Source organism: Heterodontus francisci, chromosome 11 (genome assembly GCF_036365525.1).
Source record: "Heterodontus francisci isolate sHetFra1 chromosome 11, sHetFra1.hap1, whole genome shotgun sequence".
NCBI lineage: Eukaryota > Metazoa > Chordata > Chondrichthyes > Heterodontiformes > Heterodontidae > Heterodontus > Heterodontus francisci.
This window is the reverse complement of record NC_090381.1, coordinates 19,466,380-19,494,206: the sequence shown is the minus strand read 5'-3', so window position 1 is coordinate 19,494,206 and position 27,827 is coordinate 19,466,380. Positions and strand designations below refer to the sequence as shown.

The window sequence follows — 27,827 nt, the reverse complement described above, 5'->3', positions numbered from 1 at the left end:
GCAAGGTACTGAGGACACAGGCTTGATACACTCGGACTTTTGTGTTCTGTGTCAGTGCGCCATTTTCCCACACTCTTGGCCAGTCTGGACATAGCAGTGGAAGCTTTTCCCATGCGCTTGTTGATTTCTGCATCTAGAGACAGGTTACTGGTGAACTCTTGAAGCACTTCCAGAGCGTGGTCGCCAATATTGATGGATGGAGCATTTCTGACGTCCTGCCCCATGATGTTCATTTTCTTGAGGCTGATGGTTAGGCCAAATACATTGCAGGCAGCCGCAAACCTGTCGATGAGACTCTGCAGACACTCTTCAGTGTGAGATGTTAAAGCAGCATCATCAGCAAAGAGGAGTTCCCTGATGAGGACTTTCCATACTTTGGACTTCGCTCTTAGACGGGCAAGGTTGAACAACCTGCCCCCTGATCTTGTGTGGAGGAACATTTCTTCTTCAGAGGACTTGAACGCATGTGAAAGCAGTATGTGAAATTGTGGGTGCGAGAACACAGCCCTGTTTCACGCCACTCAGGATAGGAAAGGGCTCTGATGAGGAGCCACCATGTTGAATTGTGCCTTTCATATTGTCATGGAATGAGGTGATGCTTCTTAGGAGCTTTGGTGGACATCCAATCTTTTCTAGTAGTCTGAAGAGACCACGTCTGCTGACGAGGTCAAAGGCTTTGGTGAGATCAATGAAAGCAATGTAGAGGGGCATCTGTTGTTCACAGCATTTCTCCTGTATCTGACGAAGGGAGAACAGCATGTCAACGGTTGATCTCTCTGCATGAAAGCCACACTGTGCCTCAGGGTAGACGCGCTCGGCCAGCTTCTGGAGCCTGTTTAGAGCGACTCGAGCAAAGACTTTCCCCACTATGCTGAGCAGGGAGATTCCACGGTAGTTTTTGCAGTCACCGCGGTCACCTTTGTTTTTATAGAGGGTGATGATATTGGCATCGCGCATGTCCTGAGGTACTGCTCCCTCATCCCAGCACAGGCATAGCAGTTCATGTAGTGCTGAGAGTATAGCAGGCTTGGCACTCTTGATTATTTCAGGGGTAATGCTGTCCTTCCCAGGGGCTTTTCCGCTGGCTAGAGAATCAATGGCATCACTGAGTTCCGATTTGGTTGGCTGTATGTCCAGCTCATCCATGACTGGTAGAGGCTGGGCTGCATTGAGGGCAGTCTCAGTGACAACATTCTCCCTGGAGTACAGTCCTAGGTAGTGCTCAACCCAGCGGTCCATTTGTTTGTGTTGGTCAGTGATTATGTCCCCTGATTTAGATTTGAGGGGGGCGATCTTCTTGATGGTTGGCCCAAGAGCTCTCTTAATGCCATCATACATTCCTCTGATGTTTCCGGTGTCTGAGGCCAGCTGAATATGACTGCATAGGTGTTGCCAATAGTCGTTTGCGCAGCGCCTGGCTGTTCTTTGTGCAGTGCTTCTGGCTGCTTTAAGTGCTGCGGATGTTAAATCGCTGGGGGCTTTCTTGTAGTTCAACTGTGCAATGTTATGTTGTTTTCTTTCAGAGCAATTCACCCGCAATTGACCAAACCAGTGCCAAAGACTGAGGAATAGAAAGTACAAATTATTCCAATGCAAATTGAGTTTTCGCAATCTTTTGAAAAGAAAGATGAATTGTAAAATTGAAATGTTGCTGGACTGGGAGCCAATTTTGGTCAGTGAACACAAGGATCATGGGCGAATGCGATTTGGTGCAAGTAAGGAGACTGGCAGCAGTATTTTGGATGAGCTGAAGTTTACAGAGGGGGCAAGGTGGGAAGCCTGCAGGACAGCATTGGAATAGTCAACCTGGCAGTAAGAACGGCATGTATGAAGGATTCAGTAGCAGATAAATGGAGGTGGTAAGACAGGCAATGTGAATTCAAACGCAGAGGCTCATTTGCATGGCCACGGTGTCCATGCCCCACCCCCGCTTTACTTGCTTATAACCTTTCACATTTCTAATATTTGTCAGTTTCGAAGAAGGGTCACTGACCTGAAACGTTAACTCTGCTTCTCTCTCCACAGATGCTGCCAGACCTGCTGAGTATTTCCAGCATTTCTTGTTTTTATTATTATTATTGAGAACTTGACTTCCCCCATAAAGTTTGGCATCTTTACTCTTTACCCCTTCCCATCACCACCCACCCCACTGACCAATCTGCAGCGATGTCACCCTGTTCCCCCCTCCTCCCCCTCCCCACAGGTAATTCGAAGGCACTGCGTTGTCGGCCACCCAAATGAAGATCAGTGCGGTTATTAAGGAGATGACGGGACCTCATTAAATCAGGTATGTAAATTAGTTTACATATTGAAATGGGAGTCCCATTGCCGAGCAGCGGGGCGGCCGCCATGAGGCCTCGCCGCCGCCGCTGAGATTGGAACAGAGCTTGCCGCCGTCGGGGTCGGTGGCCGGCCTCTGCCATACCGATCTACATTGCCCCCTTGCCACCTTTCCTGATGGCGGAGGGGCTTTGAAATCCAGCCCATAGAGTCAGAAGCTCAGTTTAATATCAAAAATGTTGACAAGGCTGCGAATGATCTGTTTCACCCTTAGATAGTTGCTAGGGAGAGGGATGGAATCAATGGCCAGAGAACAAAGTTGGTAGCAGGACCGAAGACTAAGGAGATGAAATCGGGCTCTGTGACTGCAATATTTTGGGTGCGACAAGGCATCTTAAAAGCATAAAAATGGCGACCTTGACATACATGCACTTTACCGACAGGAAGCGCACTGGATGTCATTTCCTTGAAGGGGTTTGTGCATGCACACCTAACAACCACTGCTTGCATGCATGGTAGAATTTTGAACATATTTCTGGAGGTCCTCTCTGAGGGTATAGGACCTCTCTCCTTCTTTCCAGCTCTTCCACTGTGTCCTCCACTGCAGCATCATAATACAATCAGGCAACGCTAACATGGTTTAGTGAAAGGGAAATTGGATTTGACTAATTTATTGGAGTTTTTTGAGCAAGTAATAAGCAAGGTGGTGTCATGCTAGGTCCTCACCTGCTAAGAATGAGGCACATTCATTTTGTCATAAACATTGATTTTTAGTTGCCGCTGGAGCAAGAAAATAACTTGTTAAACAGATCAGCCGTGCCTGGAAAACAACATTTACATACTAACAGACATTGAAGGTGAGGAAGTGCATTCCAGGGCCTGCTAAGGAGGATACAATCCACAAGGGTCAGGACTGGTTAGACCAACTGTTCACATGACTACCTGGCTGTTCCAGGGTTTTCTTTTGAACTGGCCACAGAGAGTTTGAACTCAAAGACTGTTTTGCTCCTGGACTGAGAAGATCTCTCCTGTCTGTTCCCATCTCTTTCTCACAAGCCTCTGAATCCACTGAAGACACATGAACCCCAAGAGAGAAAAGTCTCCTACAGTGAACAAGGTTTAGGAAGAAAATTGGGCCCCAATGAAAAGCAAGATCTACCTACAATCAAGGACTACAGTGAGCATGAAGAACCGTAACAACAACTCTTCATATTGCCTGAAGCTTTTCCACTTTATTTTGCTTCTGCTTTTTTCTGTCTCTATTTGCATGTGTGTGTCACATAGGCATGTTAACGTGGGTGCGTCTTATATCCGTAGGAGTTAACCGAATCAGAATTTAATTTAAGTTTAATAAATTTCAACTTTTCTTCTTTAAACCTAAGAAAGCCTGTTTGTGCTGGTTTCTTTGCCTTATAATTGGAAAGTGGTGAACAAGGATTCACCAAGGAGGAGCTAAAAACAGTGTGTTTAAAATTAAACCCTGTTACAGTAAGACCAGGTGAAGGTTGAAAGGGAAGCCTAGACCTCTTTCCCATCAGGTTGTAACAGTGGTTAAAGGGGAACCTGTAAATGTGGTATACTTGGATTTCCAAATAGCATTCAATAAGCTGCCACATCAAATGTTACTATACAAACTAAGACCTCATGGTGTAGGGAATAACATGTTAGCATGGATAGAGGATTGGTTAGCTAATAGGAAACAGTGAGTAGGGATAAATAGGTCATTTTTGGGTTGGCAAGCCGTTACTCCTGGAGTGCCACAGGGATCAGTGCCGGGGTCTCAACTATTTACAATCCATATTAATGACTTGGATGAAGGGACTGAATGTTTGGTAGATAAATTTGCTGATGACACAAAAATAGATAGGAAAGTAAGCTGTCAAGAGGACAGAAAGAGTCGATAAAGGGATTTAGATAGGTTAAGTGAGTAGGCAAAAATTTGGCAGATGGAGTATAATGTGGGAAATTGTGAACTTGTTCATTTAGACAGGAAAAATAGAAAATCAGTATATTATTTGAAAGGTGAGAGACTGCAAGGCTCAATGGGGAAAGACCACAGTGTAAGGTCCCCCCACCAAGCTGAACTGAGGGGGCTGGATCCATGGGAAACCCCCGAACTGTATCGTTAATATTTTCATTTGCTGTAAATGTAAAACGGTAATTGGCATGACAATTGTGAAACGGAAGGGTTGTGAAGAAACTCATGATAGTAGAGAAGGAAACTGATCTCCCTTGCAATGTTTGTATTTTTTGGTGCTGTTTGAAACTGTTTGGCAATGTAATTTTTGCAGATTTTTATGAATAAAGTATATTTTGGAAATAAATAAAATAAACTCTACAATACAGAAGGATCTGGGTGTCCTGGTACATGAATCACAAAAAGTTAGTATGCAGATACAGCAAGTGATTAGGAAAGCAAATGGAATTTTGGTATTTATTGCAAAGGGAATTGAGTGTAAAAGTAGGGAAGTGTTGCTACTGCTGTACAGGGCCTCATTTAGACCACATCTGGAGTACTGCATATAGTTTGGTCTCCTTACTTAAGAAAGGATATAATTGCATTAGAAGCAGTCAGAGAAGGTTCACTCAATTGATTCCTGGGATGAAGGGGTTGTCTTAGGAGGAAAGGTTGAGCGGGTTAGGCCTATATTCAATGGAGTTTAGAAGAATAAGAGGTGATCTTATTGAAACATATAAGATTTTGAAAGGATTTGACAGTGTCAGGCAAGCCCCCCACCTGCCAAGACTGAGGCACGCATTATTTTGCCACATGAACATTAAAACTTAAAATTGCAAGCCCCTGACTGGAAAGACATTTGCATGGTAACAGGCAGTGTTAGAACAAGGGACAAAGGACCATGCCCTGACACATTCAACCAACAACGGACTTTTGATTATCAGATGTTGAAACATTCCAGGTTAACTACTAAGATGGCCGAATACACAGAAGAAGTGGTCAGACCAGTTTTGGTCACATGATTGACTGACTGGTGGAGTTTTTGAATTTGAACTTCCAACAGAGGATGTGAACTTAGAAAGCCGTGTGCTCCTGGAACTGAAGCAGAATCTCTCCAGCACTGCCTGCCTCCATCTCTTTCCCACAGAACTGAATCTTGTGAAAGCACATGAAACTCAAAGAGATAAAAACTTACTACATGAACAAGGTTTAAGAAGAACACTGGGCCCCGACGAACAGCAAGACTACGTACAATCAAGTGAGCTTGAAGCTCAGTAAAAAAACCCAGTTAGAAACTCTTCTGAAATTGCCTGAAACCCCTCTCTACTATATTTTCCTCTCCTCATTTCTGCACCTAATTGCATGGGTATATTGCGTGCGTATGCTAGCATGAGCGCGTCGAATATCTGTAGGCATCAACCGTATTAGAGTTTAAGTCTAAGTTTTAATAAATTTCACTTTTCTTCTTTAAACCTGAGAAAACCTGGTGTGTTGGTTTCTTTGCCTCATAATTGGAAAACTGTGAACAAGGATTCACAAAGGGGGAGCTCAAAACACAGTGTGTTTAAAATTAAACCCTGTTACAATAAGACCAGGTAAAGACAGCAAAAGACACTTAGACACATTTCGTACCTGGTTGTAACACATGGTTGCTGCTGAAAGGAAGTTTCCCCTTGTGGGGGTGGGGGGGGAAGACGGTCTAGAACTAGGGGACACTGTTTAAAAATTAGAGGTCTCCCATTTAAGACTGTGGTGAGGAGAAAACTTTTCTCCCAGAGGGTTGTTAATCTGTGGAATTCTCTTCACCAGAGAGCAGTGGAGGCTGGGTCATTGAATATATTCAAGGCTGAGCTAGATAGATTTTTGATTGACAATGGAATCAATGGTTATGGGGAGCAAACAGGAAAGTAGAGTTGAGGCCACAATCAGATCAGCCATGATCTTATCGAGTGGCAGATCAGGCTTGAGGGGCCAAATGGCCTAATCCTGCTACTAACTCTTGTGTTCTTGTGCTCTTGTGTCTGAAAACCTTTGTGCACACTCTCTCCCATGATCAGCCATTATTAATTCTTCTACAGCATAACATTTGAAATAATCTCAGCACTTCCAGCAACCACATTGCACCGCTCCTTTAAGAGGTACAGACAAGCTTTAAATAATGCAGGCAGTTATGATCTTTGGCCCTCTGTTGATATGTGCAGGCAATGAACAGCACAGGAAGCATTGCCTGCATACTGCAATCATGCAAATGAGCAAATAGCAGCAAGTTGGTGCCCTGCCTCTATTGTAAACAAGGAGTAGAGGGAAATCAGACTTTGCTATACTTCTGCTTTCTTTGCAGCGTTTACACAATTTAATGCCGGATAGTTCAGTCTTCTCAATATTTAACTGGAGGTAATTTCTGCTCATCCAACACCAGATGTTAGGATATGCAGCACGTCATCAAAGGCCTGGGAGGTTGGTTGGAGTTATGGGGGCAAGCTGAAGACTAACAGGTGAGAAATGTCTCCAAAGTTTAATTGCCTCATTCCCCGCCCTGGCTCTTCCCACCTCAGTGTGATTTCCTGACTGTTGATTAAGATGAGAATCAGACATGCAGGGACATGCCGACTGAGTTGGTATCCCTGGTTCATACTGGGCCCTTGTTCCCAGTTTATTCTGCGTCCTTACCCCCAGCTCCTTCAGTGTCGTTACCCCAAGCTCATTCTGTGTCGTTACCCCAAGCTCATTCTGTGTCGTTACCCCAAGCACATTCTGTGTCCTTACCCCCAGATCATTATGTGTACTTGCCCCCAGTTCCTTTCACGTACTTGACCCCAGTTCCTTCCGCGCCTTTGCCCCCAGTTCCTTCTGCGTCCTTGCCCCCAGTTCCTTCTGCGTCCTTGCCCCCAGTTCCTTTCGCGTCCTTGCCCCCAGTTCCTTTCGCGTCCTTGCCCCCAGTTCCTTCCGCGTCCTTCCCCTCAGTTCCTTTCGAGTCCTTACCTCCAGTTCCTTCTGTGTCCTTACTCCCAATTCATTCTCTGTCCTTACCCCCAGTTCATCCCAGTTCCGTCTGTGTCCTTACCCCCAGTTCGTTTTGTGTCCTTACTCCCAGTTCATTCACTGACCTTACCCCCAGTTCGTTCTCTGTCCTTACCCCCAGTCCATTCTGGGTCCTTTCCTCTAGTCCGTTCTGGGTTCTTACCCCCAGTCTGCTGTGGATCCTTACCCCCAGTTCGTTCTGGGTCCTTACCCCTAGTTCGTTCTGGGTCCTTACCCCCCAGTTCGTTCTGGGTCCTTACCCCCCAGTTCGTTCTGGGTCCTTACCCCCAGTTCATTATGTGCCCTTACCTCCAGATCATTCTGTGTCCTTACCCCCAGATCATTCTGTGTCCTTACCCCCAGTTCATTCTGTGCCCTTACCTCCAGATCATCCTGTGTACTTTCCCCCTGTTCATTCTGTGTCCTTAACCCCAGATCATTCTGTGCCCTTACCTCCAGATCATCCTGTGTACTTTCCCCCAGATCATTCTGTGTCCTTACCCCCAGATCATTCTGTGTCCTTACCCCCAGTTAATTCTGTGCCCTTACCTCCAGATCATCCTGTGTACTTTCCCCCAGATCATTCTGTGTCCTTACCCCCAGATCATTCTGTGTCCTTACCCCCAGTTCATTCTGTGCCCTTACCTCCAGGTCATCCTGTGTACTTTCCCCCAGATTATTCTGTGTACTTGCCCCCAGATCATTCTGTGTACTTGCCCCCAGATCATTCTGTGTCCTTACCCCCAGTTCATTCTGTGTCCTTACTCCCAGATCATTCTGTGTCCTTACCCCCAGTTCATTCTGTGTCATTACCCCCAGATCATTCTGTGTCCTTACCCCCAGTTCATTCTGTGCCCTTACCTCCAGATCATCCTGTGTACTTACCCCCAGTTCATTCTGTGCCCTTACCCCCAGATCATTCTGTGTCCTTACCCCCAGTTCATTCTGTGTCCTTACCCCCAGTTCATTCTGTGCCCTTACCTCCAGATCATCCTGTGTACTTTCCCCCAGTTCATTCTGTGTCCTTACCTCCAGTTCATTCTGTGCCCTTACCTCCAGATCATCCTGTGTACTTTCCCCCAGTTCATTCTGTGTCCTTATTCCCAGTCATTCCCTATTCGTTCTGTGTCCTTACCCCCAGTTCATTCTGTGCCCTTACCCCCAGATCATTCTGTGTCCTTACCCCCAGTTCATTCTGTGTCCTTACCCCCAGTTCATTCTGTGTCCTTTCCCCCAGATCATTCTGTGCCCTTAACCCCAGATCATTCTGTGCCCTTAACCCCAGATCATCCTGTGTACTTTCCCCCAGTTCATTCTGTGTCCTTACCTCCAAATCATCCTGTGTCCTTACTCCCAGTCATTCCCTATTCGTTCTGTGTCCTGACTCCCTGTTTGTTCTGGATTCTTACTCCCAGTTCATTCTGGGACTTACCCCAGTTGGTTCAGTGTCTTTACCCCCAGTTCATTATGGGTCCTGACTCCCTGTTCGTTCTGGATCCTTACCCACAGTACTTTCTGGGTCCTTGCCCCCTGTTCGTTCTGGGTCCTTACCCCTAGTTCGTTCTGGGTCCTTACCCCCAGTTCGTTCTGTGCCCTTACCTCCAGATCATTCTGTGTCCTTACCCCCAGTTCATTCTCCTTTAAACCTGAGAAAACCTGGTGTGTTGGTTTCTTTGCCTCATAATTGGAAAACTGTGAATAAGGATTCACAAAGGGGGAGCTCAAAACACAGTGTGTTTAAAATTAAACCCTGTTACAATAAGACCAGGTAAAGACAGCAAAAGACACTTAGACACATTTCGTACCTGGTTGTAACACATGGTTGCTGCTGAAAGGAAGTTTCCCCTTGTGGGGGTGGGGGGGGAAGACGGTCTAGAACTAGGGGACACTGTTTAAAAATTAGAGGTCTCCCATTTAAGACTGTGGTGAGGAGAAAACTTTTCTCCCAGAGGGTTGTTAATCTGTGGAATTCTCTTCACCAGAGAGCAGTGGAGGCTGGGTCATTGAATATATTCAAGGCTGAGCTAGATAGATTTTTGATTGACAATGGAATCAATGGTTATGGGGAGCAAACAGGAAAGTAGAGTTGAGGCCACAATCAGATCAGCCATGATCTTATCGAGTGGCAGATCAGGCTTGAGGGGCCAAATGGCCTAATCCTGCTACTAACTCTTGTGTTCTTGTGCTCTTGTGTCTGAAAACCTTTGTGCACACTCTCTCCCATGATCAGCCATTATTAATTCTTCTACAGCATAACATTTGAAATAATCTCAGCATTTCCAGCAACCACATTGCACCGCTCCTTTAAGAGGTACAGACAAGCTTTAAATAATGCAGGCAGTTATGATCTTTGGCCCTCTGCTGATATGTGCAGGCAATGAACAGCACAGGAAGCATTGCCTGCATACTGCAATCATGCAAATGAGCAAATAGCAGCAAGTTGGTGCCCTGCCTCTATTGTAAACAAGGAGTAGAGGGAAATCAGACTTTGCTATACTTCTGCTTTCTTTGCAGCGTTTACACAATTTAATGCCGGATAGTTCAGTCTTCTCAATATTTAACTGGAGGTAATTTCTGCTCATCCAACACCAGATGTTAGGATATGCAGCACGTCATCAAAGGCCTGGGAGGTTGGTTGGAGTTATGGGGGCAAGCTGAAGACTAACAGGTGAGAAATGTCTCCAAAGTTTAATTGCCTCATTCCCCGCCCTGGCTCTTCCCACCTCAGTGTGATTTCCTGACTGTTGATTAAGATGAGAATCAGACATGCAGGGACATGCCGACTGAGTTGGTATCCCTGGTTCATACTGGGCCCTTGTTCCCAGTTTATTCTGCGTCCTTACCCCCAGCTCCTTCAGTGTCGTTACCCCAAGCTCATTCTGTGTCGTTACCCCAAGCTCATTCTGTGTCGTTACCCCAAGCTCATTCTGTGTCCTTACCCCCAGATCATTATGTGTACTTGCCCCCAGTTCCTTTCACGTACTTGACCCCAGTTCCTTCCGCGCCTTTGCCCCCAGTTCCTTCTGCGTCCTTGCCCCCAGTTCCTTCTGCGTCCTTGCCCCCAGTTCCTTTCGCGACCTTGCCCCCAGTTCCTTTCGCGTCCTTGCCCCCAGTTCCTTTCGCGTCCTTGCCCCCAGTTCCTTTCGCGTCCTTGCCCCCAGTTCCTTCCGCGTCCTTCCCCTCAGTTCCTTTCGAGTCCTTACCTCCAGTTCCTTCTGTGTCCTTACTCCCAATTCATTCTCTGTCCTTACCCCCAGTTCATCCCAGTTCCGTCTGTGTCCTTACCCCCAGTTCGTTTTGTGTCCTTACTCCCAGTTCATTCACTGACCTTACCCCCAGTTCGTTCTCTGTCCTTACCCCCAGTCCATTCTGGGTCCTTTCCTCTAGTCCGTTCTGGGTTCTTACCCCCAGTCTGCTGTGGATCCTTACCCCCAGTTCGTTCTGGGTCCTTACCCCTAGTTCGTTCTGGGTCCTTACCCCCCAGTTCGTTCTGGGTCCTTACCCCCCAGTTCGTTCTGGGTCCTTACCCCCCAGTTCGTTATGTGCCCTTACCTCCAGATCATTCTGTGTCCTTACCCCCAGATCATTCTGTGTCCTTACCCCCAGTTCATTCTGTGCCCTTACCTCCAGATCATCCTGTGTACTTTCCCCCTGTTCATTCTGTGTCCTTAACCCCAGATCATTCTGTGCCCTTACCTCCAGATCATCCTGTGTCCTTACCCCCAGATCATTCTGTGTCCTTACCCCCAGTTAATTCTGTGCCCTTACCTCCAGATCATCCTGTGTACTTTCCCCCAGATCATTCTGTGTCCTTACCCCCAGATCATTCTGTGTCCTTACCCCCAGTTCATTCTGTGCCCTTACCTCCAGGTCATCCTGTGTACTTTCCCCCAGATTATTCTGTGTACTTGCCCCCAGATCATTCTGTGTACTTGCCCCCAGATCATTCTGTGTCCTTACCCCCAGTTCATTCTGTGTCCTTACTCCCAGATCATTCTGTGTCCTTACTCCCAGATCATTCTGTGTCCTTACCCCCAGTTCATTCTGTGTCATTACCCCCAGATCATTCTGTGTCCTTACCCCCAGTTCATTCTGTGCCCTTACCTCCAGATCATCCTGTGTACTTACCCCCAGTTCATTCTGTGCCCTTACCCCCAGATCATACTGTGTCCTTACCCCCAGTTCATTCTGTGTCCTTACCCCCAGTTCATTCTGTGCCCTTACCTCCAGATCATCCTGTGTACTTTCCCCCAGTTCATTCTGTGTCCTTACCTCCAGTTCATTCTGTGCCCTTACCTCCAGATCATCCTGTGTACTTTCCCCCAGTTCATTCTGTGTCCTTATTCCCAGTCATTCCCTATTCGTTCTGTGTCCTTACCCCCAGTTCATTCTGTGCCCTTACCCCCAGATCATTCTGTGTCCTTACCCCCAGTTCATTCTGTGTCCTTACCCCCAGTTCATTCTGTGTCCTTACCCCCAGTTCATTCTGTGTACTTTCCCCCAGATCATTCTGTGCCCTTAACCCCAGATCATTCTGTGCCCTTAACCCCACATCATCCTGTGTACTTTCCCCCAGTTCATTCTGTGTCCTTACCTCCAGATCATCCTGTGTCCTTACCTCCAGATCATCCTGTGTCCTTACTCCCAGTCATTCCCTATTCGTTCTGTGTCCTGACTCCCTGTTTGTTCTGGATTCTTACTCCCAGTTCATTCTGGGACTTACCCCAGTTGGTTCAGTGTCTTTACCCCCAGTTCATTATGGGTCCTGACTCCCTGTTCGTTCTGGATCCTTACCCACAGTACTTTCTGGGTCCTTGCCCCCTGTTCGTTCTGGGTCCTTACCCCTAGTTCGTTCTGGGTCCTTACCCCCAGTTCGTTCTGGGTCCTTACCCCCAGTTCGTTCTGTGCCCTTACCTCCAGATCATTCTGTGTCCTTACCCCCAGATCATTCTGTGTCCTTACCCCCAGTTCATTCTCCTTTAAACCTGAGAAAACCTGGTGTGTTGGTTTCTTTGCCTCATAATTGGAAAACTGTGAACAAGGATTCACAAAGGGGGAGCTCAAAACACAGTGTGTTTAAAATTAAACCCTGTTACAATAAGACCAGGTAAAGACAGCAAAAGACACTTAGACACATTTCGTACCTGGTTGTAACACATGGTTGCTGCTGAAAGGAAGTTTCCCCTTGTGGGGGTGGGGGGGGAAGACGGTCTAGAACTAGGGGACACTGTTTAAAAATTAGAGGTCTCCCATTTAAGACTGTGGTGAGGAGAAAACTTTTCTCCCAGAGGGTTGTTAATCTGTGGAATTCTCTTCACCAGAGAGCAGTGGAGGCTGGGTCATTGAATATATTCAAGGCTGAGCTAGATAGATTTTTGATTGACAATGGAATCAATGGTTATGGGGAGCAAACAGGAAAGTAGAGTTGAGGCCACAATCAGATCAGCCATGATCTTATCGAGTGGCAGATCAGGCTTGAGGGGCCAAATGGCCTAATCCTGCTACTAACTCTTGTGTTCTTGTGCTCTTGTGTCTGAAAACCTTTGTGCACACTCTCTCCCATGATCAGCCATTATTAATTCTTCTACAGCATAACATTTGAAATAATCTCAGCATTTCCAGCAACCACATTGCACCGCTCCTTTAAGAGGTACAGACAAGCTTTAAATAATGCAGGCAGTTATGATCTTTGGCCCTCTGCTGATATGTGCAGGCAATGAACAGCACAGGAAGCATTGCCTGCATACTGCAATCATGCAAATGAGCAAATAGCAGCAAGTTGGTGCCCTGCCTCTATTGTAAACAAGGAGTAGAGGGAAATCAGACTTTGCTATACTTCTGCTTTCTTTGCAGCGTTTACACAATTTAATGCCGGATAGTTCAGTCTTCTCAATATTTAACTGGAGGTAATTTCTGCTCATCCAACACCAGATGTTAGGATATGCAGCACGTCATCAAAGGCCTGGGAGGTTGGTTGGAGTTATGGGGGCAAGCTGAAGACTAACAGGTGAGAAATGTCTCCAAAGTTTAATTGCCTCATTCCCCGCCCTGGCTCTTCCCACCTCAGTGTGATTTCCTGACTGTTGATTAAGATGAGAATCAGACATGCAGGGACATGCCGACTGAGTTGGTATCCCTGGTTCATACTGGGCCCTTGTTCCCAGTTTATTCTGCGTCCTTACCCCCAGCTCCTTCAGTGTCGTTACCCCAAGCTCATTCTGTGTCGTTACCCCCAGCTCCTTCAGTGTCGTTACCCCAAGCTCTATCTGCGTCGTTACCCCAAGCACATTCTGTGTCGTTACCCCAAGCACATTCTGTGTCCTTACCCCCAGATCATTATGTGTACTTGCCCCCAGTTCCTTTCACGTCCTTGACCCCAGTTCCTTCCGCGTCTTTGCCCCCAATTCCTTTCGCGTCTTTGCCCCCAATTCCTTTCGCGTCCTTGCCCCCAGTTCCTTTCGCGTCCTTGCCCCCAGTTCCTTTCGCGTCCTTGCCCCCAGTTCCTTCCGCGTCCTTGCCCCCAGTTCCTTCCACGTCCTTCCCCTCAGTTCCTTTCGAGTCCTTACCTCCAGTTCCTTCTGTGTCCTTACTCCCAATTCATTCTCTGTCCTTACCCCCAGTTCGTTTTGTGTCCTTACTCCCAGTTCATTCACTGACCTTACCCCCAGTTCGTTCTCTGTCCTTACCCCCAGTCCATTCTGGGTCCTTTCCTCTAGTCCGTTCTGGGTTCTTACCCCCAGTTCGTTCTGGGTCCTTACCCCCAGTTCGTTCTGGGTCCTGATCCCCAGTTCGTTCTGGGTCCTTACTCCCAGTTCATTCTGGGTCCTTACTCCCAGTTCATTCTGCGTCCTTACCCCCAGTTTGTTCTGCGTCCTTACTCCCAGTTCGTTCTGGGTCCTTACCCCCAGTTCGTTCTGGGTCCTTACTCCCAGTTCACTCTCTGTTCTTACCCCCAGTTCATTCTGGGTCCTTACCCCCAGTTAATCCCAGTCCATTCAGTGTTCTTACTCCCAGTTAATCCCAGATCATTCTGTGTCCTTCACCCAGTTCATTCTGTGTACTTTCCCCCAGATCATTCTGTGTACTTTCCCCCTGTTCATTCTGTGCCCTTACCTCCAGATCATTCTGTGTCCTTACCCCCAGTTCATTCTGTGCCCTTACCCCCAGATCATTCTGTGTCCTTACCTCCAGATCATCCTGTGTACTTTCCCCCAGATCATTCTGTGTACTTTCCCCCTGTTCATTCTGTGCCCTTACCTCCAGATCATTCTGTGTACTTTCCCCCTGTTCATTCTGTGCCCTTACCTCCAGATCATTCTGTGTCCTTACCCCCAGTTCATTCTGTGCCCTTACCTCCAGATCATCCTGTGTACTTTCCCCCAGATCATTCTGTGCCCTTACCCCCAGATCATTCTGTGTCCTTACCCCCAGTTCATTCTGTGCCCTTACCTCCAGATCATCCTGTGTACTTTCCCCCAGATCATTCTGTGTACTTTCCCCCAGTTCATTCTGTGCCCTTACCCCCAGATCATTCTGTGCCCTTACCCCCAGATCATTCTGTGTACTTTCCCCCAGTTCATTCTGTGCCCTTACCCCCAGATCATTCTGTGTCCTTACCCCCAGTTCATTCTGTGTCCTTACCCCCAGTTCATTCTGTGCCCTTACCCCCAGATCATTCTGTGTACTTTCCCCCAGTTCATTCTGTGCCCTTATCCCCAGATCATTCTGTGTCCTTACCTCCAGATCATTCTGTGTCCTTACCCCAGATCATTCTGTGCCCTTACCCCCAGATCATTCTGTGTACTTTCCCCCAGTTCATTCTGTGCCCTTACCCCCAGATCATTCTGTGTCCTTACCTCCAGATCATTCTGTGTCCTTACCCCCAGATCATTCTGTGCCCTTAACTCCAGATCATCCTGTGTACTTTCCCCCAGATCATTCTATGTCCTTACCACCAGATCATCCTGTGTACTTTCCCCCAGATCATTCTGTGTACTTTCCCCCAGATCATTCTGTGTCCTTACCCCCAGTTCATTCTGTGCCCTTACCTCCAGATCATCCTGTGTACTTTCCCCCAGATCATTCTGTGTACTTTCCCCCAGATCATTCTGTGTCCTTACCCCCAGATCATTTTGTGTCCTTACCCCTAGTTCATTCTGTGCCCTTACCTCCAGATCATCCTGTGTACTTTCCCCCAGATCATTCTGTGTCCTTACCTCCAGATCATCCTGTGTACTTTCCCCCAGTTCATTCTGTGTCCTTACTCCTAGTCATTCCCTATTCGTTCTGTGTCCTGACTCCCTGTTTGTTCTGGATTCTTACTCCCAGTTCATTCTGGGTCTTACCCCAGTTGGTTTAGTGTCTTTACCCCCAGTTCATTCTGGGTCCTGACTCCCTGTTCGTTCTGGATCCTTACCCACAGTACTTTCTGGGTCCTTGCCCCCAGTTTGTTCTGGGTCCTTACCCCTAGTTCGTTCTGGGTCCTTACCCCCAGTTCGTTCTGGGTCCTTACCCCCAGTTCGATCTGGGTCCTTACCCCCTGTTCGATCTGGGTCCTTACCCCCAGTTCATTTTGGGTCCTCACCCCCAGTTCGTTCTGGGTTCTTACTGCCAGATCGTTCTGTTTCCTTCCCCACAGTTCGTTCTGGGTCCTTGCCCCCAGTTCGTGCTGTTTCCTTCCTCACCGTTCGTTCTGGGTCCTTACCCCCATTTCATTCTGGGTCCTTACCCCCATTTTGTTCTGGCTCCTTACACCCAATTCATTGTGGGTCCTTACCTCCAGTTCATTCTGTGTCCTTACCCCCAGTTAATACCAATTCATTCTGTGTCCTTACTCGCTGATCATTTTGGGTCCTTACTCCCAGTTCATGCCGTTGCATTCTGGGTCCTTGCCCCCCAGTTCTTTTTGGGTCCTTACGCCCAGTTCATTCTGTGTTCTTACTCCCAGTCATTCCGGATTCGTTCTGTGTCCTGACTCCCTGTTTGTTCTGGATTCGTACTCCCAGTTCATTCTGTGTTCTTACTCCCAGTTCATTCTGGGTCCTTACCTCCTGTACATTCTGTGTTCTTATCCCCACTTTATTCTGTGTTCTTACCCCCTGTTCACTCTGTGTCCTTACTCCCTGTACATTCTGTGTCCTTACCTCCTGTACATTCTGTGTTCTTACCCCCTGTTCACTCTGTGTCCTTACTCCCTGTTCACTCTGTGTCCTTACTCCCTGTTCACTCTGTGTCCTTACCTCCTGTACATTCTGTGTTCTTACCCCCTGTTCACTCTGTGTCCTTACTCCCTGTTCACTCTGTGTCCTTACTCCCTGTTCACTCTGTGTCCTTACGTCCTGTACATTCTGTGTTCTTACCCCCACTTTATTCTGTGTTCTTACCCCCACTTTATTCTGTGTTCTTACCCCCTGTTCACTCTGTGTCCTTACCTCCTGTACATTCTGTGTTCTTACCCCCACTTTATTCTGTGTTCTTACCCCCTGTTCACTCTGTGTCCTCACTCCCTGTACATTCTGTGTCCTTACCTCCTGTACATTCTGTGTTCTTACCCCCACTTTATTCTGTGTTCTTACCCCCTGTTCACTCTGTGTCCTTACTCCCTGTTCACTCTGTGTCCTTACTCCCTGTTCACTCTGTGTCCTTACCTCCTGTACATTCTGTGTTCTTACCTCCTGTTCACTCTGTGTCCTTACCTCCTGTACATTCTATGTTCTTACCCCCTGTTCACTGTGTCCTTACCTCCTGTACATTCTGTGTTCTTACCCCCTGTTCACTCTGTGTCCTTACCTCCTATACATTCTGTGTCCTTACCTCCTGTACATTCTGTGTTCTTACCCCCTGTTCACTCTGTGTCCTTACCTCCTGTACATTCTGTGTTCTTACCCCCTGTTCACTCTTTGTCCTTACCTCCTGTTCACTCTGTGTCCTTACCTCCTGTACATTCTGTGTTCTTACCTCCTGTACATTCTGTGTTCTTACCCCCTGTTCACTCTGTGTCCTTACCTCCTGTACATTCTGTGTTCTTACCCCCTGTTCACTCTGTGTCCTTACCCCCTGTTCACTCTGTGTCCTTACCTCCTGTACATTCTGTGTTCTTACCCCCTGTTCACTCTGTGTCCTTACCTCCTGTACATTCTGTGTTCTTACCCCCTGTTCACTCTGTGTTCTTACCTCCTGTTCACTCTGTGTTCTTACCTCCTGTTCACTCTGTGTCCTTACCTCCTGTACATTCTGTGTCCTTACCTCCTGTACATTCTGTGTTCTTACCCCCTGTTCACTCTGTGTCCTTACCTCCTGTACATTCTGTGTTCTTACCCCCTGTTCACTCTGTGTCCTTACTCCCTGTTCACTGTGTCCTTACTCCCTGTTCACTCTGTGTCCTTACTCCCTGTTCACTCTGTGTCCTTACTCCCTGTACATTCTGTGTCCTCACCTCCTGTACATTCTGTGTTCTTACCCGCTGTTCACTCTGTGTCCTTACCTCCTGTACATTCTGTGTCCTTACCTCCTGTACATTCTGTGTTCTTACCCCCTTTTCACTCTGTGTCCTTACCTCCTGTACATTCTGTGTCCTTACCTCCTGTACATTCTGTGTTCTTACCCCCTTTTCACTCTGTGTTCTTACCCCCTGTTCACTCTGTGTCCTTACCCCCTGTTCACTCTGTGTCCTTACCTCCTGTACATTCTGTGTTCTTACCCCCTGTTCACTCTGTGTCCTTACCTCCTGTACATTCTGTGTTCTTACCCCCTGTTCACTCTGTGTTCTTACCTCCTGTTCACTCTGTGTTCTTACCTCCTGTTCACTCTGTGTCCTTACCTCCTGTACATTCTGTGTCCTTACCTCCTGTACATTCTGTGTTCTTACCCCCTGTTCACTCTGTGTCCTTACCTCCTGTACATTCTGTGTTCTTACCCCCTGTTCACTCTGTGTCCTTACTCCCTGTTCACTGTGTCCTTACTCCCTGTTCACTCTGTGTCCTTACTCCCTGTTCACTCTGTGTCCTTACTCCCTGTACATTCTGTGTCCTCACCTCCTGTACATTCTGTGTTCTTACCCGCTGTTCACTCTGTGTCCTTACCTCCTGTACATTCTGTGTCCTTACCTCCTGTACATTCTGTGTTCTTACCCCCTTTTCACTCTGTGTCCTTACCTCCTGTACATTCTGTGTCCTTACCTCCTGTACATTCTGTGTTCTTACCCCCTTTTCACTCTGTGTCCTTACCTCCTGTTCACTCTGTGTGCTTACTCCCTGTACATTCTGTGTCCTTACCTCCTGTACATTCTGTGTTCTTACCCCCTGTTCACTCTGTGTCCTTACCTCCTGTACATTCTGTGTTCTTACCCCTGTTCACTCTGTGTCCTTACCTCCTGTACATTCTGTGTTCTTACCCCCCGTGCACTCTGTGTCCTGACCTCCTGTACATTCTGTGTTCTTACCCCCTGTTCATTCTGTGTCCTTACCTCCTGTACATTCTGTGTTCTTACCCCCTGTTCACTCTGTGTCCTTACCTCCTGTACATTCTGTGTTCTTACCCCCTGTTCACTCTGTGTCCTTACCTCCTGTACATTCTGTGTCCTTACCCCCTGTACATTCTGTGTCCTTACCTCCTGTACATTCTGTGTTCTTACCCCCTGTTCACTCTGTGTCCTTACCTCCTGTACATTCTGTGTTCTTACCCCCTGTTCACTCTTTGTCCTTACCTCCTGTACATTCTGTGTCCTTACCTCCTGTACATTCTGTGTTCTTACCCCCTGTTCACTCTGTGTCCTTACCTCCTGCACATTCTGTGTTCTTACCCCCTGTTCACTCTGTGTCCTTACCTCCTGTACATTCTGTGTTCTTACCCCCTGTTCACTCTGTGTCCTTACCCCCTGTTCACTCTGTGTCCTTACCTCCTGTACATTCTGTGATCTTACCCCCTTTTCACTCTGTGTCCTTACCTCCTGTTCACTCTGTGTGCTTACTCCCTGTACATTCTGTGTCCTTACCTCCTGTACATTCTGTGTTCTTACCCCCTGTTCACTCTGTGTCCTTACCTCCTGTACATTCTGTGTTCTTACCCCTGTTCACTCTGTGTCCTTACCTCCTGTACATTCTGTGTTCTTACCCCCCGTGCACTCTGTGTCCTGACCTCCTGTCCATTCTGTGTTCTTACCCCCTGTTCATTCTGTGTCCTTACCTCCTGTACATTCTGTGTTCTTACCCCCTGTTCACTCTGTGTCCTTACCTCCTGTACATTCTGTGTTCTTACCCCCTGTTCACTCTGTGTCCTTACCTCCTGTACATTCTGTGTCCTTACCTCCTGTACATTCTGTGTTCTTACCCCCTGTTCACTCTGTGTCCTTACCTCCTGTACATTCTGTGTTCTTACCCCCTGTTCACTCTTTGTCCTTACCTCCTGTACATTCTGTGTCCTTACCTCCTGTACATTCTGTGTTCTTACCCCCTGTTCACTCTGTGTCCTTACCTCCTGCACATTCTGTGTTCTTACCCCCTGTTCACTCTGTGTCCTTACCTCCTGTACATTCTGTGTTCTTACCCCCTGTTCACTCTGTGTCCTTACCCCCTGTTCACTCTGTGTCCTTACCTCCTGTACATTCTGTGATCTTACCCCCTGTTCACTCTGTGTCCTTACCTCCTGTACATTCTGTGTTCTTACCCCCTGTACATTCTGTGTTCTTACCACCTGTACATTCTGTGTTCTTACCCCCTGTTCACTCTGTGTTCTTACCTCCTGTACATTCTGTGTCCTTACCTCCTGTACATTCTGTGTTCTTACCCCCTGTTCACTCTGTGTCTTTACCTCCTGTACATTCTGTGTTCTTACCCCCACTTTATTCTGTGTTCTTACCCCCTGTTCACTCTGTGTCCTTACTCCCTGTACATTCTGTGTTCTTACCTCCTGTACCTTCTGTGTTCTTACCCCCTGTTCACTCTGTGTCCTTACCTCCTGTACATTCTGTGTTCTTACCCCCTGTTCACTCTGTGTCCTTACTCCCTGTTCACTCTGTGTCCTTACTCCCTGTACATTCTGTGTCCTTACCTCCTGTACATTCTGTGTCCTTACCTCCTGTACATTCTGTGTCCTTACCCGCTGTTCACTCTGTGTCCTTACCTCCTGTACATTCTGTGTCCTTACCTCCTGTACATTCTGTGTTCTTACCCCCTTTTCACTCTGTGTCCTTACCTCCTGTACATTCTGTGTCCTTACCCCCTTTTCACTCTGTGTCCTTACCTCCTGTACATTCTGTGTCCTTACCTCCTGTACATTCTGTGTTCTTACCCCCTTTTCACTCTGTGTCCTTACCTCCTGTTCACTCTGTGTCCTTACTCCCTGTACATTCTGTGTCCTTACCTCCTGTACATTCTGTGTTCTTACCTCCTGTACATTCTGTGTTCTTACCCCCTGTTCACTCTGTGTCCTTACCTCCTGTACATTCTGTGTTCTTACCCCTGTTCACTCTGTGTTCTTACCTCCTGTACATTCTGTGTTCTTACCTCCTGTACATTCTGTGTTCTTACCTCCTGTTCACTCTGTGTCCTTACCTCCTGTACATTCTATGTTCTTACCCCTGTTCACTCTGTGTTCTTACCTCCTGTACATTCTGTGTTCTTACCTCCTGTACATTCTGTGTTCTTACCTCCTGTACATTCTGTGTTCTTACCTCCTGTTCACTCTGTGTCCTTACCTCCTGTACATTCTATGTTCTTACCCCCTGTTCACTCTGTGTCCTTGCCTCCTGTACATTCTGTGTTCTTACCCCCTGTTCACTCTGTGTCCTTACCTCCTGTACATTCTGTGTTCTTACCCCCTGTTCACTCTGTGTCCTTACCTCCTGTACATTCTGTGTCCTTACCTCCTGTACATTCTGTGTTCTTACCCCCTGTTCACTCTGTGTCCTTACCTCCTGTACATTCTGTGTCCTTACCTCCTGTACGTTCTGTGTTCTTACCCCCTGTTCACTCTGTGTCCTTACCTCCTGTACATTCTGTGTTCTGACCCCCTGTTCACTCTGTGTCCTTACCACCTGTTCACTCTGTGTCCTAACCTCCTGTACATTCTGTGATCTTACCCCCTGTTCACTCTGTGTCCTTACCTCCTGTACATTCTGTGTTCTTACCCCCTGTTCACTCTGTGTCCTTACCACCTGTACATTCTGTGTCCTTACCTCCTGTACATTCTGTGTCCTTACCCCCTGTTCACTCTGTGTCCTTACCTCCTGTACATTCTGTGTTCTTACCCCCTGTTCACTCTGTGTCCTTACTCCCTGTTCACTCTGTGTCCTTACTCCCTGTACATTCTGTGTCTTTACCTCCTGTACATTCTGTGTCCTTACCTCCTGTACATTCTGTGTCCTTACCTCCTGTACATTCTGTGTCCTTACCCCCTGTTCACTCTGTGTCCTTACCTCCTGTACATTCTGTGTTCTTACCCCCTGTTCACTCTGTGTCCTTACCTCCTGTACATTCTGTGTCCTTACCTCCTGTACATTCTGTGTTCTTACCCCCTGTTCACTCTGTGTCCTTACCTCCTGTACATTCTGTGTTCTTACCCCCTGTTCACTCTTTGTCCTTACCTCCTGTTCACTCTGTGTCCTTACCTCCTGTACATTCTGTGTTCTTACCCCCTGTTCACTCTGTGTCCTTACCTCCTGTACATTCTGTGTTCTTACCCCCTGTTCACTCTGTGTCCTTACCTCCTGTACATGATGTGTTCTTACCCCCTGTTCACTCTGTGTCCCTACCCCCTGTTCACTCTGTGTCCTTACCTCCTGTACATTCTGTGTTCTTACCCCCTGTTCACTCTGTGTCCTTACCTCCTGTACATTCTGTGTTCTTACCCCCTGTTCACTCTGTGTTCTTACCCCCTGTTCACTCTGTGTCCTTACCTCCTGTACATTCTGTGTCCTTACCTCCTGTACATTCTGTGTTCTTACCCCCTGTTCACTCTGTGTCCTTACCTCCTGTACATTCTGTGTTTTTACCCCCTGTTCACTCTGTGTCCTTACTCCCTGTTCACTCTGTGTCCTTACTCCCTGTTCACTCTGTGTCCTTACTCCCTGTACATTCTGTGTCCTTACCTCCTGTACATTCTGTGTTCTTACCCGCTGTTCACTCTGTGTCCTTACCTCCTGTACATTCTGTGTCCTTACCTCCTGTACATTCTGTGTTCTTACCCCCTTTTCACTCTGTGTCCTTACCTCCTGTACATTCTGTGTCCTTACCTCCTGTACATTCTGTGTTCTTACCCCCTTTTCACTCTGTGTCCTTACCTCCTGTTCACTCTGTGTGCTTACTCCCTGCACATTCTGTGTCCTTACCTCCTGTACATTCTGTGTTCTTACCCCCTGTTCACTCTGTGTCCTTACCTCCTGTACATTCTGTGTTCTTACCCCCTGTTCACTCTGTGTCCTTACCTCCTGTACATTCTGTGTTCTTACCCCCTGTTCACTCTGTGTCCTGACCCCCTGTTCACTCTGTGTCCTTACCTCCTGTACATTCTGTGTTCTTACCCCCTGTTCACTCTGTGTCCTTACCTCCTGTACATTCTGTGTTCTTACCCCCTGGACATTCTGTGTCCTTACCTCCTGTACATTCTGTGTTCTTACCCCCTGTTCACTCTGTGTCCTTACTCCCTGTTCACTCTGTGTCCTTACTCCCTGTACATTCTGTGTCCTTACCTCCTGTACATTCTGTGTTCTGACCCGCTGTTCACTCTGTGTCCTTACCTCCTGTACATTCTGTGTCCTTACCTCCTGTACATTCTGTGTTCTTACCCCCTTTTCACTCTGTGTCCTTACCTCCTGTACATTCTGTGTCCTTACCTCCTGTACATTCTGTGTTCTTACCCCCTTTTCACTGTGTCCTTACCTCCTGTTCACTCTGTGTCCTTACTCCCTGTTCACTCTGTGTCCTTACCTCCTGTACATTCTGTGTTCTTACCCCTGTTCACTCTGTGTCCTTACCTCCTGTACATTCTGTGTTCTTACCCCCCGTTCACTCTGTGTCCTTACCTCCTGTACATTCTGTGTTCTTACCCCCTGTTCACTCTGTGTCCTTACCTCCTGTACATTCTGTGTTCTTACCTCCTGTTCACTCTGTGTCCTTACCTCCTGTACATTCTATGTTCTTACCCCCTGTTCACTCTGTGTCCTTACCTCCTGTACATTCTGTGTTCTTACCCCCTGTTCACTCTGTGTCCTTACCTCCTGTACATTCTGTGTTCTTACCCCCTGTTCACTCTGTGTCCTTACCTCCTGTACATTCTGTGTCCTTACCTCCTGTACATTCTGTGTTCTTACCCCCTGTTCACTCTGTGTCCTTACCTCCTGTACATTCTGTGTTCTTACCCCCTGTTCACTCTTTGTCCTTACCTCCTGTTCACTCTGTGTCCTTACCTCCTGTACATTCTGTGTTCTTACCCCCTGTTCACTCTGTGTCCTTACCTCCTGTACATTCTGTGTTCTTACCCCCTGTTCACTCTGTGTCCTTACCTCCTGTACATGATGTGTTCTTACCCCCTGTTCACTCTGTGTCCCTACCCCCTGTTCACTCTGTGTCCTTACCTCCTGTACATTCTGTGTTCTTACCCCCTGTTCACTCTGTGTCCTTACCTCCTGTACATTCTGTGTTCTTACCCCCTGTTCACTCTGTGTTCTTACCCCCTGTTCACTCTGTGTCCTTACCTCCTGTACATTCTGTGTCCTTACCTCCTGTACATTCTGTGTTCTTACCCCCTGTTCACTCTGTGTCCTTACCTCCTGTACATTCTGTGTTTTTACCCCCTGTTCACTCTGTGTCCTTACTCCCTGTTCACTCTGTGTCCTTACTCCCTGTTCACTCTGTGTCCTTACTCCCTGTACATTCTGTGTCCTTACCTCCTGTACATTCTGTGTTCTTACCCGCTGTTCACTCTGTGTCCTTACCTCCTGTACATTCTGTGTCCTTACCTCCTGTACATTCTGTGTTCTTACCCCCTTTTCACTCTGTGTCCTTACCTCCTGTACATTCTGTGTCCTTACCTCCTGTACATTCTATGTTCTTACCCCCTTTTCACTCTGTGTCCTTACCTCCTGTTCACTCTGTGTGCTTACTCCCTGCACATTCTGTGTCCTTACCTCCTGTACATTCTGTGTTCTTACCCCCTGTTCACTCTGTGTCCTTACCTCCTGTACATTCTGTGTTCTTACCCCTGTTCACTCTGTGTCCTTACCTCCTGTACATTCTGTGTTCTTACCCCCCGTGCACTCTGTGTCCTGACCTCCTGTACATTCTGTGTTCTTACCCCCTGTTCATTCTGTGTCCTTACCTCCTGTACATTCTGTGTCCTTACCTCCTGTACATTCTGTGTTCTTACCTCCTGTTCACTCTGTGTCCTTACCTCCTGTACATTCTATGTTCTTACCCCCTGTTCACTCTGTGTCCTGACCTCCTGTACATTCTGTGTTCTTACCCCCTGTTCACTCTGTGTCCTTACCTCCTGTACATTCTGTGTTCTTACCCCCTGTTCACTCTGTGTCCTTACCTCCTGTACATTCTGTGTCCTTACCTCCTGTACATTCTGTGTTCTTACCCCCTGTTCACTCTGTGTCCTTACCTCCTGTACATTCTGTGTTCTTACCCCCTGTTCACTCTTTGTCCTTACCTCCTGTACATTCTGTGTTCTTACCTCCTGTACATTCTGTGTTCTTACCCCCTGTTCACTCTGTGTCCTTACCTCCTGTACATTCTGTGTTCTTACCCCCTGTTCACTCTGTGTCCTTACCTCCTGTACATTCTGTGTTCTTACCCCCTGTTCACTCTGTGTCCTGACCCCCTGTTCACTCTGTGTCCTTACCTCCTGTACATTCTGTGTTCTTACCCCCTGTTCACTCTGTGTCCTTACCTCCTGTACATTCTGTGTTCTTACCCCCTGGACATTCTGTGTTCTTACCCCCTGTACATTCTGTGTTCTTACCCCCTGTTCACTCTGTGTTCTTACCTCCTGTACATTCTGTGTCCTTACCTCCTGTACATTCTGTGTTCTTACCCCCTGTTCACTCTGTGTCTTTACCTCCTGTACATTCTGTGTTCTTACCCCCACTTTATTCTGTGTTCTTACCCCCTGTTCACTCTGTGTCCTTACTCCCTGTACATTCTGTGTCCTTACCTCCTGTACATTCTGTGTTCTTACCCCCTGTTCACTCTGTGTCCTTACTCCCTGTTCACTCTGTGTCCTTACTCCCTGTACATTCTGTGTCCTTACCTCCTGTACATTCTGTGTCCTTACCCGCTGTTCACTCTGTGTCCTTACCTCCTGTACATTCTGTGTCCTTACCTCCTGTACATTCTGTGTTCTTACCCCCTTTTCACTCTGTGTCCTTACCTCCTGTACATTCTGTGTCCTTACCCCCTTTTCACTCTGTGTCCTTACCTCCTGTACATTCTGTGTCCTTACCTCCTGTTCACTCTGTGTCCTTACTCCCTGTACATTCTGTGTCCTTACCTCCTGTACATTCTGTGTTCTTACCCCCTGTTCACTCTGTGTCCTTACCTCCTGTACATTCTGTGTTCTTACCCCTGTTCACTCTGTGTCCTTACCTCCTGTACATTCTGTGTCCTTACCTCCTGTACATTCTGTGTTCTTACCCCCCGTGCACTCTGTGTCCTGACCTCCTGTACATTCTGTGTCCTTACCTCCTGTACATTCTGTGTTCTTACCCCCTGTACATTCTGTGTCTTTACCTCCTGTACATTCTGTGTTCTTACCCCCACTTTATTCTGTGTTCTTACCCCCTGTTCACTCTGTGTCCTTACTCCCTGTACATTCTGTGTTCTTACCTCCTGTACATTCTGTGTTCTTACTCCCTGTTCACTCTGTGTCCTTACCTCCTGTACATTCTGTGTTCTTACCCCCTGTTCACTCTGTGTCCTTACTCCCTGTTCACTCTGTGTCCTTACCCGCTGTTCACTCTGTGTCCTTACCTCCTGTACATTCTGTGTCCTTACCTCCTGTACATTCTGTGTTCTTACCCCCTTTTCACTCTGTGTCCTTACCTCCTGTACATTCTGTGTCCTTACCCCCTTTTCACTCTGTGTCCTTACCTCCTGTACATTCTGTGTCCTTACCTCCTGTACATTCTGTGTTCTTACCCCCTTTTCACTCTGTGTCCTTACCTCCTGTTCACTCTGTGTCCTTACTCCCTGTACATTCTGTGTCCTTACCTCCTGTACATTCTGTGTTCTTACCCCCTGTTCACTCTGTGTCCTTACCTCCTGTACATTCTGTGTTCTTACCCCTGTTCACTCTGTGTCCTTACCTCCTGTACATTCTGTGTTCTTACCCCCCGTGCACTCTGTGTCCTGACCTCCTGTACATTCTGTGTTCTTACCTCCTGTACATTCTGTGTTCTTACCTCCTGTACATTCTGTGTTCTTACCTCCTGTTCACTCTGTGTCCTTACCTCCTGTACATTCTATGTTCTTACCCCCTGTTCACTCTGTGTCCTTGCCTCCTGTACATTCTGTGTTCTTACCCCCTGTTCACTCTGTGTCCTTACCTCCTGTACATTCTGTGTTCTTACCCCCTGTTCACTCTGTGTCCTTACCCCCTGTTCACTCTGTGTCCTTACCTCCTGTACATTCTGTGATCTTACCCCCTGTTCACTCTGTGTCCTTACCTCCTGTACATTCTGTGTTCTTACCCCCTGTACATTCTGTGTTCTTACCCCCTGTTCACTCTGTGTTCTTACCTCCTGTACATTCTGTGTCCTTACCTCCTGTACATTCTGTGTTCTTACCCCCTGTTCACTCTGTGTCTTTACCTCCTGTACATTCTGTGTTCTTACCCCCACTTTATTCTGTGTTCTTACCCCCTGTTCACTCTGTGTCCTTACTCCCTGTACATTCTGTGTTCTTACCTCCTGTACATTCTGTGTTCTTACCCCCTGTTCACTCTGTGTCCTTACCTCCTGTACATTCTGTGTTCTTACCCCCTGTTCACTCTGTGTCCTTACTCCCTGTTCACTCTGTGTCCTTACTCCCTGTACATTCTGTGTCCTTACCTCCTGTACATTCTGTGTTCTTACCCCCTTTTCACTGTGTCCTTACCTCCTGTTCACTCTGTGTCCTTACTCCCTGTTCACTCTGTGTCCTTACCTCCTGTACATTCTGTGTTCTTACCCCTGTTCACTCTGTGTCCTTACCTCCTGTACATTCTGTGTTCTTACCCCCCGTTCACTCTGTGTCCTTACCTCCTGTACATTCTGTGTTCTTACCCCCTGTTCACTCTGTGTCCTTACCTCCTGTACATTCTGTGTTCTTACCTCCTGTTCACTCTGTGTCCTTACCTCCTGTACATTCTATGTTCTTACCCCCTGTTCACTCTGTGTCCTTACCTCCTGTACATTCTGTGTTCTTACCCCCTGTTCACTCTGTGTCCTTACCTCCTGTACATTCTGTGTTCTTACCCCCTGTTCACTCTGTGTCCTTACCTCCTGTACATTCTGTGTCCTTACCTCCTGTACATTCTGTGTTCTTACCCCCTGTTCACTCTGTGTCCTTACCTCCTGTACATTCTGTGTTCT

At 47.4% G+C, this 27,827-nt stretch overlaps 2 protein-coding genes across 5 annotated transcripts in view; one reads left to right on the top strand and one right to left on the bottom strand.

Moving 5' to 3' along the window:
• Window positions 1-6,466: 6,466 nt before the first annotated feature.
• The window catches only part of LOC137375110 (lactosylceramide 4-alpha-galactosyltransferase-like), a 165,356-nt gene continuing 143,995 nt past the window's right edge, over window positions 6,467-27,827 (top strand). For 3 of the 4 annotated variants that reach the window (XM_068041745.1, XM_068041742.1, XM_068041744.1), the window contains exons 1-2: window positions 9,660-9,926; window positions 13,112-13,265. The gene's annotated coding sequence lies outside the window, so the exon portion shown is untranslated. Of the gene's footprint in view, window positions 6,733-9,659; window positions 9,927-13,111; window positions 13,266-27,827 lie in introns of those variants that run through there. The other variant, XM_068041743.1, reaches the window with a different exon arrangement.
• LOC137375000 (S-antigen protein-like) lies at window positions 13,595-16,045 on the bottom strand. The gene is made up of 4 exons (XM_068041626.1): window positions 16,035-16,045; window positions 15,211-15,493; window positions 14,372-15,007; window positions 13,595-13,843 (listed from the first exon to the last, which is right to left on the bottom strand). The coding sequence occupies exons 1-4, from the start codon at window positions 16,043-16,045 to the stop codon at window positions 13,595-13,597; spliced, it is 1,179 nt and encodes a 392-aa protein (XP_067897727.1).